This window comes from Corvus kubaryi, unplaced genomic scaffold (assembly GCF_017639235.1).
Source record: "Corvus kubaryi isolate FWS band 111438036 unplaced genomic scaffold, C.kubaryi_AGA036_p1.0 65344, whole genome shotgun sequence".
NCBI classification, from domain to species: Eukaryota; Metazoa; Chordata; class Aves; order Passeriformes; family Corvidae; genus Corvus; species Corvus kubaryi.
Window position 1 is genome coordinate 35,664 of NW_024581927.1, and position 15,918 is coordinate 51,581.

At 42.9% G+C, this 15,918-nt stretch overlaps 1 protein-coding gene across 1 annotated transcript in view; it reads left to right on the plus strand.

Annotated features, from left to right (window-relative positions):
• The first annotated feature begins 3,031 nt into the window (after nucleotides 1-3,031).
• Nucleotides 3,032-15,918, plus strand: part of LOC121673299 (protein lin-9 homolog) — a 39,035-nt gene continuing 26,148 nt past the window's right edge. The window contains exons 1-3 of the mRNA XM_042046494.1: nucleotides 3,032-3,110; nucleotides 12,808-12,840; nucleotides 13,859-13,953. Of these exons, the coding sequence (XP_041902428.1) occupies nucleotides 3,032-3,110; nucleotides 12,808-12,840; nucleotides 13,859-13,953 (207 nt within the window). The remainder of the gene's footprint in view (nucleotides 3,111-12,807; nucleotides 12,841-13,858; nucleotides 13,954-15,918) is intronic.

The window sequence follows — 15,918 nt, forward strand, 5'->3', positions numbered from 1 at the left end:
TTGTTGGCAGCGAGCACGCATGTTTTCAGTCACCCTGCCTGTCTGTCAGAAGAGTTGTGTCATTTCCGTGTTGCCCAAGTGCAAACTGCAAATTTGCCAGAATGGTAAAGGGATGCACTGAAAATGTTGTGTATTTGTGTGCACACTGACAAATGGCCCTGGCTGGGGTTTGTCCAATGGGGTCATGTTTGTGTGACTTGGAAACAGCGAGCACAGGACAAACGAAAAACCAGAACACAGAGATACTGCAGCATTCATTGAAGGCCAAGATGTAAAAGGTCCTTTATCCAGGAATCGTAATAAGTGTTGATTGTTACCCTTTCAACACGGTGAGTGCTACTGGCTTCTGTTAAATATTTTTCAAATGCAGCTGTTGGAATGAAATGAAGGAATAATCATCATCATGCTGTTGGGAGCTGAATTCTTCCTTTACACCTGTTAATTTGTGAGATGATTGGCAACAGACATTTGGGAGGGGGCAAATCTCTCTTACCTTTTTCATCTAGTTTTATCCAGTTTTATCACAGTTTACAAAGACTCCCTGAAAGGCATTGAGTTTCTTTGATTCCTTTTTCCTCTTTCCCTTGTAGAAATTCACTCTTGAGGACTGTTGCAAAATGTGATCGTGTTGTAGAAAACTTCTCATCCCTCCCCTGCAAAGCCCTTGCTCAGGGAAAGCTGTAGCATCAGAGTGGCTCTGGGCAGCACTGCTTTCAGTGCAGCCAGAGCTGATGACAAGGTTTACAAAGCACAGCAGCAAAAACCTCGCTGGTGATCAGTGTCTTCTGTCAACTGTGGAAGTCTCAGTGTCGCCAGTCTTAGCTGAGCATTAACATACAGCCCTTGGAACAAGGGGACTGTAGCTGAAATACAGAGAAATATTAGTGTCATTAACACGTTGTTTAACTGGGCCTGGAAGGCCTGGTCCATGTCAGGCCTTTTGGGTGGTGGAGATGTTTTAATAAAAGGGGAAAACTGTGCAGGGTTTAATGTTTTGGGGGGGGAGAAGTTGGTGTTTGAAATAGCACAGATTACTGCTTAGTTGTGTTTTGTTATTAGTTTCTTTAGTTGTGCCTACAGTGCTTTATATCTGTCTACCATAGCAGCTTTCTTTGGAGCTGTGCAGTATGGAAAGCTCTGACTGAAGTGTCTTAGGCCCTTTGGGGGCTATGGGGAGGGAAGGCTGTTTAAACAGCCTTTCAAAATGACCTGAAAAGGGGGCTGGAAGTGCAAGCTAGGCTTTGTATTTTCTTTTTTCTTTTTTTTTTTTTTTTATTTTTTTCTCTTTTTTTAGCTCTGCTACAATGTACATAGAAAGCCCTGAGGAGAATTTCTAAAGCATTTCACTCAGTTTGTTTCTTCACTTAGAAACTGGCTTTTTTCCCCTTGAGCACAAGGGCAGCATTGATTTTATTTATTTGTGTATTTAAAATTGTTTAATAACATGACCTATATCCTGCCCCTCTCAACCTGCTAGAGTGCCTAGTCATCTGAGTTCATTAGCAAATTAAAAACACAAATTAAACTCTATTCCATGTCCCAAGATATGCATATTCTGTATTTTGCAGAATCTTTGGTTTCACCTAGGTGCTTTCAAAGAGTTGCATACAACCAGGCATAGCATTTTGCATTACTGTGCACTGTGCTCTTGGCAATATGTTTAAGATGTGACACAAACTTAGCCTTGACTAAGATACACTATTTATTTTGAAGCTCAATGTGCAATTTCATATTTATTTATATATATAAAAAGGGAATTTTGTTTGGTATAAGTAGTAGTAGATACCGTTATCAAAGCCAAACCTATGTAAAGAGTCTGGTCCATGAGCAATTAATGTGCTTGTGGTTCATGATAGTATCTCCATGCTTACATTTCTTGATGCAGAAGCTTTAAAATTCACTGTGGTCCAGAGATCTAAGAAAACTACACCAAAAAACCCACTGCTGCTGCTTGAAGAAAACTTTCAGGGGTCAGATGGTGGAGGGTAGGACAAGACAAGGAGTTTGTTAGGCAACAACCACCCACTGTCAGGGGTTTGTTGGCTTTCCCTGGCACTGGGTGAGAACAAGCGAGACCTTGACCTTCAGGCCTTGGGCTCGGTGAGCATTTCAGCTGCCTCCTGGGAGGAGTGCCATGGACTGTAACAGCGGGGCCAGGGCTGGCTGTGGTGGGATTGTTGTGATCCCTTACTCCTCCTGAAGCCTCACCTTTGCAGTTGTTTGTCAAAAGCGACGACAGGGAAAATAGGCACAGTTTAGCAAAAGGCTGTTATTTAATGAAGGAGGATGGATATAATATAATGGGATTGTTTAAAGACTTAAAGCTAGCACAGCTACTTTGGGGTGACCCTTTGTGACAGCCAACACTTCCACCCCTTCCCCCCCACCCTGAATTGCCAGTCACCCATTCCCCCTCATCCCACATCATAAGGACAGGGAGCTGTTGGAGCAAGTCCAGAGGAGGACCATGGCAGTGATAAGAGGACTGGAGCACCTACCCTACGATGACAGGCTGAGAAGGTTGGGGCTCTTCAGGCCTGGAGACCTCATAGCAACCTTCCAGTACCTGAAGGGGAGCTCTAAGGAAGCTGGAGAGGGACTCTGTCAGGAGCTGTAGTAGTGATAGGACAAGGAGTAATGGGTACAAACTGAAAGAGGGGGAAATAGATTAGATATTAGGAACAAAGTCTTTACTGGGAGGGTGGTGAGACACTGGGACGGGTTGCCCAGAGCAGCTGTGGCTAGCCCAGCCCTGGAGGTGTTCAAAGCCAGTTTGGAGGGGGGCTCTGTGCAACCCGGGCTAGTGGAAGGTGCCCGGCCAGTGGCAGGGGATTGGAACGAGACTGGAACGAGTATAATGTCCACTCCAGCTCTTTAACCGTGGCTGTGCGGTCCCGCTCGGTTCCCGTGACGGCGCTGTTCCCGCTCCTGCCCGCGGCAGCGCCGCGCCAGCCCCGCCGCCCGGCCCCTCACGGCGCGCGGGAGGAGGCCCCGCCCCGCGCGCGCGCCCGCGCCCGTCTCCTCCCCCAGAATGCCCCGCGCCAGGCAGCCTTTGAAAAAGCGGCGCGGCTCGTTCAAGATGGCGGAGCTGGATCAGCTGCCTGACGAGAGTGAGTAGGGACCGGTGCCCCCGCTCCCGCCGCCCCGTCGTCCCGTCGTGACACCCGCGCCGCGCCCCGCCGTCCGCCCGCCTCCTTTATTCGCTCCCTCCCTCCCGCCGCGGGCGCTGTGCGGGGCCGGAGCCCGCGCCTCTTCCCTGGCAACCGGGCCGGCCCGGCCCCCCCCCCACCCCCCCGCCGCCGCCGCTGCCGCCGCTGCCGCCGCCACGCCCCGGCGAGGCCCCGGCCCGAGCGGCGGGCGGGGAGCTCCGGCCCGAGGGTGCGACCCCCGCTGCCCTCGGGGGTGCCGGGGCTGGGCCCCCCGCCCCGCCCGGGCGGCACCTGCCGGGCGGGCGGGGCGGGGACCGGGGGCCGGGCGGGGCGCAGTGACAGCCCGCCCTGCCCGCGGGGGTCGGGGCAGTGCGGGGGAAGGAGCGTCCTGTCCTGGGGAAGGGGTGAGCTGCCCGGCGCTCCGGACCCGGCTGTCGCCCGTGGGGGCAAGGAGGGCTCGTGTATTCGTATCCCGTACTGTGCACGGTGTGAGCAGCTCCGCAGGGCTGGGGGTCAGGGCGTGCACACACGGTGCCTGGGGGGCACTGATAAATGCGCAGGGAAGAGCTCAGAGACCCTGTGTTGTGTGTCGGCAGCAGAAACCTGGCTGTACAGGAAGACAGTATGTAAACATGTGTTCTCATGCATACAGATCTGTATATCTGCACCTCGAGTGCTGTGTCCAGTTCTGGGCCCCTCACTGCTAGGAGGACATGGAGGTGCTGGAGCATGTCCAGAAAAAGGCAATAGAGCTGGGGAAGGGACTGGAGCATGAGTCTTTTGAAGAGCAGCTAAGGGGGCTGCAGGTGGTTAGCCTGGAGAAGGGGAGGCTCAGGAGTGACCTTATCACACTCTACAGCTTCCTGAAAGGAGAGTGTAGCCAGGTCGGGATTGGCCTCTTCTCCCAGGCAACAAATGAGAGGGCATAATCTCAAGATTCATCAGGGGAAGTTTAGATTGAATGTTAGGAGGAATTTCTTCACTGGAGGGGTGATTGGGCATTGGAATGGACTGCCCAGGGAGGTGGTGGAGTCACTGTCCATGGAGGTGTTTAAGGAAAGACTGGATGTGGCACTCAATGCCATGGTCTAGTTGATGTGATGGTGTTTTGTTAAAGGTTGGACTCGATGGTCTCGGGTCTTTTTTAACCTCGGTGATTTCTGGGATCTCCATAGGGCTTGTGTGGGTGTTGTTTTCAATGAGCACAAGGATTAGATAAAAACTTAGTGTAGATAAAAACCAGACATGTGTTGCTGTATATGTGGATTCATGCACAAAGTACTTGAATGTTACATTCATTGTAACATTTACATTATTCAATGTAAAATGTGTCTAGATTCCATCTTGATATGTCCTCTTACAAACTGTGAACTCCTGCCAAGCTAAAACTAGGGCATTTACTAGTTTCAATAGATGTGCACAGCATGGGGTAGACATCTTTTGGTGACACTGTTTTGTCCAGCACCGGGCAAGTTCATCAAGATACCAACTCTTTCTGTATCCAAAGACTCTCTGGCTACTCAGTGTGGCTCTTTGTTACAGCTCCAACAACTGTCAGGAGAAAAATTGGTTAATGTGCCCACATGGCCAGTGTCATTATGTTAACTGAACAGATTTATGGAGGATCGTCATAAATTATGGATAAAGCTGACACTCCCGACTTGGTGCAGCTCAGTCGCACAGTGGACGCTGTGCTGCATTTAGAGACTGATTAATACAAGTCATGGACCAATTGACATGACTGTAATTAATAATTAGCAGCGGTTTATTGCTTATTAAATGAACTTTCCCTGTTCACTAGAATGGATGATGTTTAAGTTACTGTTCCTCCATTCGCCTTGCCCATTTTCCAGAGAAAGTACTGTGTGTTTCAAGAAGTTAATGTGAAGTATGAAAAATAACTTTTTCTTCTCTGTCTCCTTTATATTGCCTGCGGTGACATCAGGAAGGTTTGACAGGTCTGGCACTTCATGGTAGCAGATACCATAGTAGAGTGTGTGACTCAGTTTCCCTTAGGGTTGGGCTATGGTGGAGACCCTTGCCAGCAGTGCCAGTGTTACAGTCTCTGTTTGGCATGTGAAGCAGACAGTGTGGTTGGTTGTGAAGGTAGTAAGCTTCTGCTGTGCTGATCTTGACCTTAAGGTTTGTATTTACCTAAGTTTGGTGCAGGTTGGGGGTGTTTTCCATCAGATAGGGAGCTTCATGTTTTCTGTAGCATTGCTGAGCTGCTAGAACTGTGAATGTTTCAATGAGTGTTTGCCTTGTGGTTCCATTCCTCTCCTATCCAGTTTTGGTGATCTGGATGTTTTCAAATTATGCTAATTACTGCCACACATAGTTCTTTCATTTCCAGTCCTATACTTAAAATGAAGATGTAAACTTAGTCCTGACTAATTTAACACTGACTTCATGCAGCTCTCAGTCTGCAGCTTAATATATAAAGGATAATAACAGTAAGCATTGCAAAATTGGTTTTGGAATATTCCTTATGGTATAAAAATAAGTTCCTAAAAAAGTTGCAATAGTTCATGATTAAGAGACTTTGCAATTTATGTATCACCCCTGTGAATTTTCTCCAACTTAGTTTATAGTAAAGTAGTAGACCATAACTGAGTTTTCACATAAAAAGAATTATAGGTAAACACACCATAGCTGGGTGACAAGAAAACTGACATTTTGCTGTATGGTAAGAACTACACAGTTTTACTTTCAGATTGGATGTCTGATGAAGTGGAATTTGTCCCAGGGTATTCTAATAGCACCTACTTGCCCTCTGGCAGGTTCTGTAATGCAGCTGGGCAGTGACTGTTCCTTAACCCAGGAGTGAGGTGAATGTAATGCACATGGTTCTCTCTTGTGATATGTGCTTGTTTTATCTGATAAAGTTACTATGCTGTTCCTCTCTAAAGCTGGAATTCCGTCCATATAAAACAGTAAGAGGGTTCACACTGACAGCCTGAAATGGTGCATACGTTTATGTGCATTTCTTGTAGTTTGAGGCCTTTCCTGTGCTGCCAGGGAAGAGGCATATATTAATTTGGGATGCAGGTGAAAAAAAGAACAAATCTATGGCAAATCCTTTTGCTGAAAAAGTCCAGAATATTAAAGGTCCCAATTGCAGAAGTGCTTCAAATACTAATAGTTTGATTTGTATTTTGAAGACAAAAAATTTGTTTCTGCAGACTGTTGGGTTGGTGCCCAATGAGTGACTAATTTTAGTCAGTGCCTTTTTTTCCCTCTTCTTATCTCCTGGTAACTTTGCAGTGGAGGTAAGTGGTGGGCAGCCTTACTGCTGCAGACCAGATGGCTTTTTCTCTCTGTCTCAGAAGAGGGAAACAGTAGATTGTATTGGAGCATACATAATGCTGCCCTGTCTCCTGCTACTGGTAATAGCAATGTGATTTGTGGGCTGTGTGGTTCTAAAGCTTGTGCAGTGAAGCTGAGGGGAGGCTCTGATGTGAAATGAACTTTCTGCTGAGGCTCTGCTAAAACAGGCAGCACGTGCAGGTGTGACTAAAGATTGTCCTGGTCCTGCTGGAGGCAGAGCTCTGCAGAGAACAGCACCGGCAAAGCCACATCTTGGTGCATCCTTTGGCACAAGCCGGTCTGAGGGAGGAGGATGCTGGAACCTGCCATGGAGATGCCATTTCTGACAGGCGGGTGCTTTGGTAACTCAGGGACCATGGGCACAGGGCCGCTGCCAGCAGCCAAGCGCTGGAGTGCGGTGTTGCTCTGTGTAGGCAAACTCCAACAAGTGGCAGGTGAATCGAGAAGGAAGGCGGACTGTAGGGGTGATGGGTGTCAGCGTTCAACTTTTACAATACAAATTCTGAAATCAGTGTTTTGCCAAATACCATGTATTGGTAGACATGGTTGGTACTGTTCATAGGGGCTTTTGTTTTAGGGCAGGCAGAAGGGAAAGTGGATAAGGATCTTTCTGCATGGGTTTTTATCACATGGGGGCAGGCTGCAGCATAAGGGCAGCACTTCAAGCAGAAAGTGTCACTCAGCACAACCTTTTGCTGTGGTTCGTGGGTCCTCTGCTGCTTTCCTAGACAGCTGCAGGGGGACGTGGCACACCGCTGGCACCTCCATTTTCCAGCCCCAAGGGGCCGTGAGCCCAGTACTGCTGTGGCCTGGATGTTTGAGGCAAAACACCCCAGCAGAACTGTGTGAGATTGCAGTATTTGGGAGAAGGCTCAGGGTTAGTTTTGTGGCTGCTATGCAGTACTGACAACTAATAATTTTTGGGATTATTTGTACTGCCTACCTTTCAAATTTTATGTTACCATGATATCAGCGTATTGTCCATTATGAGAACACAGTTTCAAAAAGAGGGCTTTGTTATTGTGGTTATTGTCTACAAAAGTCCTGTAGAAGGGTTCACATGGCTGGAAAACCTACTTCCATTCAGTAGTTAAATTAGGATTTGGAAATACACGTATGCCAGGTTATTAGTGGGCTCTTAACATGAGGGAAATACTGACATGCTTGAAGTGAAAAGTTAGTGTTTATTTATTTGTTTGCTTGCCTCTTCAACGAGCCCAAAATTTGGGGGAAGCTTTAAAAACTCCCCAAAGCCACTTTTCCCTCTGATGTGTGTTTTTTACTTTCAGAATTTTCCTGAATAAGGTTTCCTTTCAGTGGCCAATTGTTTGAGATGCTTCCTCTGCTGAAACAACTTGTCGTGCTTGTTTAGATGAATGATCTCTTGGAGGATTAATGACTCAGTCTATAATAAAGGCTCATGTTTCTCCCTTCTTCTCCATGAGTTTCTTCTGTGACATCATTTTTAGTGCCAGCAATGTAGATTAATTACATAGGTTTTTGAGGTAGTCATGCAACCAATGTTAAAATAACTGCTCACCTGTGCAAATTTAGACAAAATAGCATAATGATCTGGAGAGGAAAGGCTTTACATCATGTAATTGCTGATCTGGATCCTAGAATTTTCTATTTGGTTTAGATATGCCCCTTTATGCCCACACAATAGTGAAATCAGTAGCTATAGAACATCCCTGTGGTTCCTTGTAACATTTATTTTCAAGATTATCAGCTGTTATAAATTCATTGTTAAAAAAACTGAAGACACTTTCACAAACATAATATACTTGTGTGCATTCCTGTTTAGATTTTCAAATCAGCAGTTGAGAAGCTGCATTTAAACTGCTTTACTTCATCTTAATACTGAGAATGTTCTTCAGGTCATTCACAGCTGCCCATATTGAATTGTGGTCAAACTCCTCCTCTTTTGTTCAGTTACAGTGTTTTCAAATGAGGAGAGGCAGCAGGTGCTTGGTTTTAAACTTAAACCTGTCTTTTGTTTTCGAAAAGGGTAAAAGCTTTTGCGCTTTTCTCCCACGCCTCAAAGCCTATCTCCACATCAGAAATACTTCAATACTTTTTGGAGGGTTCATATGGTTTCTAGAGCAGATGGAGGAAGTTTTTAAAGTTCTCTTTATTGCAGTGCTCTGTATGTCCTCCCATGAGGTGGGAGCAGGAGGCTGGGGCTACAGGAAGGATTCGGGGTGACTGTGTGCTCAGAGGGAGCAGCAGTTCAGGACTGGCAGAGCTGTCCATGCACAGGGACCCATGCTGGCCGCTGCTGCAGCCAGCCAGGCGTGAAAACATCAGGGCCCTTGTCATGCCAGGCTTGGCAGACCTGGGGTGATTTTAACCTTGGTGGCTTTTTATCAATTTGGTTTTATCTGGCCTTCCTGAAAATCATTTCCTGCAAGTGTTACAAAACACATAGATACACTTATTGCTGACTCTTAGTTACTGATGAGCTTCCTGTTACGTTACTATTTAATACCTCATAATCTAGAACGCGTTTATTTTTATTGCACATCTGTGGTGCACGTATTTTACGGACTCATTGGGGTTTGGTTTTTTTCAGAGCCAGGAAAGGCCATTATAATCATCTTAGATTCTTCATTAAGCATGCTGGTATACTTGTGTTTGGAATTTCTGTGCATCAGTTTCAAGGTTCCTTTTTAGCTACAGTTTTCTCTTTAAAAATATATTGAACTTGGTTTAAGATTTTGAGTTACAGGGAGCTCAACATGCCTTTTCTTGGTATAGTTACATAAAATCTGTTAAACTGTGCATTCATTGCTGACCTGAATTATCCAATGTAATCTTTCACAAAATAAGTCTAGTTATGCCTTTCCTGAAAAAAAAAAAAAAAAAAAAAGGGCTGCAGAGCTATTTACCCATCTGAATTATCTTCCTTTGTAGATACTTTGATCAGTGCAGATCTTGACCTTCTTTGGGAAGAACAAGTTTGGAGTGTCTTAACTTTCTCACAATAAGGCACATCTTTAGATCTTGAAATTTATCTCCTAGATCTCTGCTGAATCTTTTCCTAATTTCACAGACTTAGTCAAGTGTGAACACTGTGTTCAGGTAATTAATTTACTAACAACATATGCAGATCAGTACTCAGTAGGATACTAGGACATGGCTAAGGTAGTTTACAGTTTGCACTGGAACAGTGTGCCAGTGTAGCCTCCTGAAAGCAGGCCTCCTAATTCCTGAGCCACTGCTGTGCTGAGCTGCCTGTACTTCCTCCCTAGGTTAAGGGTTTTTTTACTCTCAGTATGAAGAAAGTCACCTCCAAAATCCTCTGAACCTGGAGGAGCTGGAAGTAGATTTTGGTTGTAATAACCTGTATGATTCATAGGCCTTATTTCTTCCTTTCTGCTTGTTTGTTTTTTAAGTGTTTCTGGAAATGGAATCTGTGTCATTGTCTTAATAGGTATTTACATTCAAGTGTGTGTGTGTATTCTACTTTAATCTCTGTTTATAATTAAAACACAGGTTAAAAAGACTGTCTGTGATTATATATTTGTTACTCAGAACGGGAGTATACAAGATTACTGGCATTTAGTGTGAGGATGGTATAAGTCTAATCATTATTTTAAGTAAAGTTTTGTATGGTTTTAATAAACTTAACCTAGCCTGCATCACTTTGCAGCTTTTGTAGTTTTTGAAATGCTTCTATCTGTATTAAATGTTGGTTGTTTTTTATTGTAACACATTGTTGCTTAGATCATCATCCTAGTTTCTGGTTTTGTGGCCCTGGTAGTATTGCCCAACTAAATGGAAAAAAGTAGGGAAATTTACCATATTCCTTGGAGTTTGGTGTTGTTGCAGGTAGCCCCTAAAATCAATATAGAAGAACTTGATAAGAAAAGCCATATTGTGTCATATTGTTTACCTCTGAGGTAAAATGAAGCTTATGGACATGTCCATTGTCATTTTGGTATCCTACATGTATTCTAAGGCTTTAAGCTACAGAAGTGTTGGTGTCAATTTTCTGCACTTTGTTTAACTTTTGAACTTCCATAGATCAGGAATATTTTATTTGGACACTTGCATTCCTAAATAAGGATGCCCTGGATATATTAATTACAGGTCAAGTGAAAACAAATGAGCAGCCCTATTCTAACATGCATTTATGGAAGATTAACTATCCCATGTGGAAAACTCCTTGGCAACTAATTCTGTTTTGGAGTGCTAATCTTGTAAAGCTAGGAAGTAGCTCAGTAACCTTCTGCTGGCCCATCATCACCCTCAGGGGTGAAGCAAAACCCTTAGAGATTAGCAAAGCATCTCAGGCCCTTCAGCTGTGAGATTGACACCACCCAGATAAAGCTTTGCTGCCCCTTCCTGAGTGTTTCTCTTCTGTTGTCGTTAACAGTGTTAATGCTCACCCTGGACTGGGTTGATTGAACTTGGTTCTCATCAAAGATAGTGGGAAAAAGAGGAAAATTATTATATGTTCAGATGAAGTTCCTGAGATCTTTCAGAATAGTGATCCCTTCTGGAAAGGCAGCGTCTCCTCCATTTGACAGTCCTGATGGCCCTGCTCCTGCCTCTCCATCCCCAGTGACGTGTTCTTAAACTGCGTGTACTTACCCCTGCACACATTTCCCACCATCCCTTATGTAACTTTGAGGGACACAGTAGTTCTTCACTGTTCTTAATGTTATCATTCAGAGCTGTTCATTCTTGGCTGATAGCAGGCTACCCATGTATTTATGCAAGCAATATATGGTATTGGATTTTTAGTATAAAATGTTAAAAAAAATTGTGGTACCTTTAATATACAGCTTAGTTTCAGGAGCTGAGTTCCCTGTGAAACAGATCATCGTAGAATCGTGTTCCTGTACCAGTCACTGACAGGTCTCCAACCCAACAAAGGTGATACATCAGAAAAGAAACGTTCAGGAGGGGTGACAGTATAGCCCAGGTGTGTCACCGTGGTTTTGACATGTAATCCCAAATGTAGTAGCTGTTGTAGGTTTGAACATCTTGGGAGATACTGGGGTGGAGGCTCTCTAAACCCCAGTGAGTCAAAGCTAGTTCTGTTTCGTATCTTAAACTCTTTTTTTAATCTTTTAGGGAAAAAGAAACTTTGTTGCCTTTTCCTTTTTTATTTTAATTGAAATTTGGTTTTTTAACAGATGGCAGCAAACAAAATACTATGGTGAAAACATAGGAGGTTAGGGGTTTTATTGCTGTTGCTGCACCTGTATTCTCTTCAATGGCCCAGCCCAATCCAAAATGCTCAGTACCCCAGAAAGGGACAGTAATTCTTTTGACTCTGTGATACTCTCTGGAATGTATTCTCTTAGAGGCAAGTACTTCTGGCAATGTGAAGTTAGTGGGATAAGGAGCTAGGTAAAAGGCAGCCTCAATGAGTTTCAGGACCTTTGGAGTCAGAAAGTTCTTGGAGCAGCAGTTTCAAAGAGAAGATGAAGCTGAGAGCAGAGAAAGTGAGAGGGAAAAGTGGTTGTCACCCAGGAACATAACTGGAAAGATAAAGTTGATTTGAGAGAAAGTCATGAATCTGGGGAGGCACTGTCATGCAGAAATATCTTCCTCTATGCTAATACAGTTGCTTCAAACAGCTCATTCTTAGAAACACATTTGAAAATTCCCGAAGATGAAGGCCCAGTGTAGTCAGGCCCAGTTTTGTTTTTCCTGGCCCAGGAGCATTGCAGAGGTTCTACAGATGCAGTGGCAGGGGAGCAGTGAAGTTTTGATGTGTTTATTACACTGTTTGAACAGTTTGAGCCAAGTAACAATCCTGTCTGCATTTATGAGATCTGAATCTGCTGCCTTTCTGAATAAAGAGGTACCACCAGGGGGCAACTAGCTATCCATCGTCTTCCTTTTGAGCATAAGCTACTCCTTTCCTGGAAATCCTGAGCAATGAAGGATTTTGACTGGTAGAAGTCATTAAAAAAAAGAAAAAAAAGGGTGTTCATTAGTTTTCTTGTCAGTTGTAAAATACATTTGCAACTGCATCAAACAAGCAGCCACATGGGAGAATGTAGTTTGGACATAAAGCTTGTTCAGAATTTGCTGTGTTAAACATAAACATTTAACATCTGAAGTTGTTTTGTAGGTGTGAACCTAAAGGAAAAAAACAAAATGTGAATATGCTTTCAAGATTTATTGGTAATAAGCATATAATGCTATGCTTAGTGCTATGAAGGGTGTGCTGGGTTCACTCATTCAGCTGTGAAAGATTTTAATAGTAAATTCCACTTTCTGCCTGAGAATTAATTAAGAATGAGTAGACTCTGCATAGGTTGTATGGTTTGAAATAGCTTGTGATTTATGTGGACTTTTTGATCTATTGCAGGTTCTTCAGCAAAAGCACTTGTGAGCTTAAAAGGTAAGAAATTAATATGTTATTTACTTGTACCCCATCTGACTTTCAGGTGTACTTAGTTTCTGGCTTCAGAAAGTTCAAGAAAATCACAGGGGTTTTTGTTGAAATATGATTGGGTTTATTGTAGGTGTTTGTAATTCTGTAGAATAATAATCCTTGGCAGTTGAAACTACATATATTGTGGTGTATTTAGACATTGCTCTTCTGGGTGAAATTCCTGAAATGTGTTTTTTCTTCAAAAGTACTGCCTAGGCATCAAGTTTGATGAGAAGATAGGGGTAATCTTTCATCTCTTGGGGATGAGATACAGGAGAGATTCTTAGTGAGAACTGTACATGACAAAATTTACATTAGGAAGGCATTTCACAATTTCATTGTATTCTCTGTCAGCAAGTTGTGGGCTAAATAAAAAACCTGCTGCTAATGTTTTTTCTTTGAAATTATCTTCATGAACATTCATACAAATTTTCAATACTTCTAATTTGCCCAGTAATTAAAGCTTCTTTATGTATTACAAGGCTTTTGTTACACAAGGAAGAAGGCATGGTCTGTTGAATATGTTGTAACTAATGCAGATTTGTTGCCATAAAATTTTATTTACTTAGTGTACACCCACTTAATAATTGTCTAGAACTAGAAGGTGTCTGTGTCCTGTAGGGCTTTGTTTTGTTCAGGTTTCAGTTACAGCCGTAGTACCACTGTTGATGTGTGTCAGTCTGACAGTGGAGGTAACTGATTCCAGCAAAGGAGGTTTCAAGAAACATAGACATTGTCACAAGTGAAAAATATGTTTATGTTTCTCCTTGTACTGAAAACCTCCTTCAGTTTTTTTTTAATTAGTGTTAAGAACAATTTAATAAAAATACTGAAATCTAAAATCTGTTTGTTACTGAATTCAAAGATGTTGCAAGTAAAAAAATATTTCAGTAGTCAATGATGTTATATTTGCTTTTGGACAGTAGTTATGTTAAAACATACGCATACATATATGTATATTAATGATGTATTTTCTTCACAACAGAGGGAAGTTTATCCAGTTCGTGGAATGAAAAATATAATTCTCTGCAGAAAACACACATTTGGAAAAGCAAGAATGCTGGTTCTGCAGTGGAAATGGTAAGAAGCAATAAAAAGCTTCAGGATTAGTAAAGTATCATACAGTGAAACAAATGCAAGGATCAGAAAAAAAGGCTGAGATTTATAGTTTTGTAATGTCCAAATGTGAAACTATGTCCTTCACAAGCACTTTGCACAGTTTGCATATGAGATGAAAACACATTTTATAAATGAATAATCAAACAAATTAAATTGCTGACCTCGTTCAAGATAGGTCAGAATAATTTCCTCTTTGTTTTTTTGTAAAGTAAGTGCTGTGTGAAGTATTTGTACTGTATCTGCCACCTTGAGCTTAGGAATCACCAGTTTTGGTCAACTATTTTTGTATGTCATGAAATATCTCACTTCTAATTAGGGCTGAGAACTGATGCACAGAGGAAAGGAAGGGAAAATGCCATAATACACTTCCATCATTGTGCCTTCTGGGGGGCAGATTTTAATAAAAGTAAGGGACTCGCAGTGAAATTTGTGTATTCTGAGAACTTTCATAGGAGGCCTTGCATTAAAGAACAACCTTGGGATGGGGAGATGAAATGAGCCTGCAGCTTCCAATGGGATGTCTGGTGTTGGGGTTGACCATTTCACTCTTGTCGTTTGGTTTTGCTTAACTGTTTGTTTCTTGTTCTGTGATCTTCTCCTTGGTATTTATTATGGTAGGATTCATACAGATGCACATATACACACATGTTGCTGTGTGTTTATGCTGGAGAACACAAGGTCTACAAAATGCAGTTCTAGACAGAGACCAGAACTTTGTGAAGACCTTAGTTCCTGCAGTTCATGTCACAGTTTTCAGCTGCTTCCCAGGAATGCCCATCATCTCACAGAAGCAAGCTTTACTGCTAACTTAGAAGATCACATGTGCTAAAGACCCAAAGTGACTGGCTGTAACATCTCTATAAAAGCTTAGTCAATCTTTAGGTATGGTGGCTGTAGGATGTAAAAATACACTGTCAAGCTCCGAATGTAGCTCAGTATTCTGTAGAAAGCTGGGGGAAAGATCAGAGCATAGTCTGACATCTTGGCAGTGACCCATGTTGCTGAGATGTGATGGAGTAGTTTGAGTTTACTGAATGCTGAAAGTTTTGATGACATGTTGTACACGTGGTTGAAAAAATCTTTCCAAAAATGCCTGACCTGTTTAGCTACCGTGGATGATGCCTCTTTGCAACACTTGTTATTTTGCTCTGGTGTGAGGCATAGCCTCATTTTGGATAGTTCTTTGGAGCAGAATTTGGCAGTTTCTGTTGAGGGTTGTAAAACAGTTTGCTTGGTCTGGATCATGATGATTTGGTTACCTTGTCAATATACAGTTCCTCTGTCCAGTGTGTGTCTTTCCCAGTTTGTAACATCTACCAGGAATGAGTGATTTCTTCTGTGTGCTGCATATGCTTAGATGTCTATCACATACAGAGCACTTCTGTTACTTAAATACACTTGTGTAGTTCTTTTTATAAAATAGATATACTTTGGAGTAAGAGAGGCACATTTCCTGGGAAAGCCCCGTGTTCAGATGGCATGGGGCAGACAGATCTTTAGCTACCACTGATTAATTTAATAGAAAATCTCTTTTCAAGCAGTTAACCAGTCACAAATGTATTAAATATCTTTCTTAAGTGTAAATGCTTGTTAATTTTATTTAACAGTGTTGGTTTGTTTTGTCTCTGACTACTATGAAGGGCTCATATTTGTCATTGGTATTCTTCATGTTGTGAGTGTTACAGATCTCATACCTGTATCAATTCGTAGCATTTTCATCATTGCACTGAAAGAAGTCAAATCTGCATTTATTCTGCCTTTGCTCATCACCTTTGTAAGAAGTATGAGGGGTGTGGTCTTGGGGTTCTGTAAAAGAGCCCCATTTCAGTCATGGCTGGCTCCTGTGCTGGGCCACAGAACCTTCATGGAAGGAAAAGGAAAAGCTGCTTCCCCTCAGCACTGGCAGCCAGTCACAGGTTGCTCTTT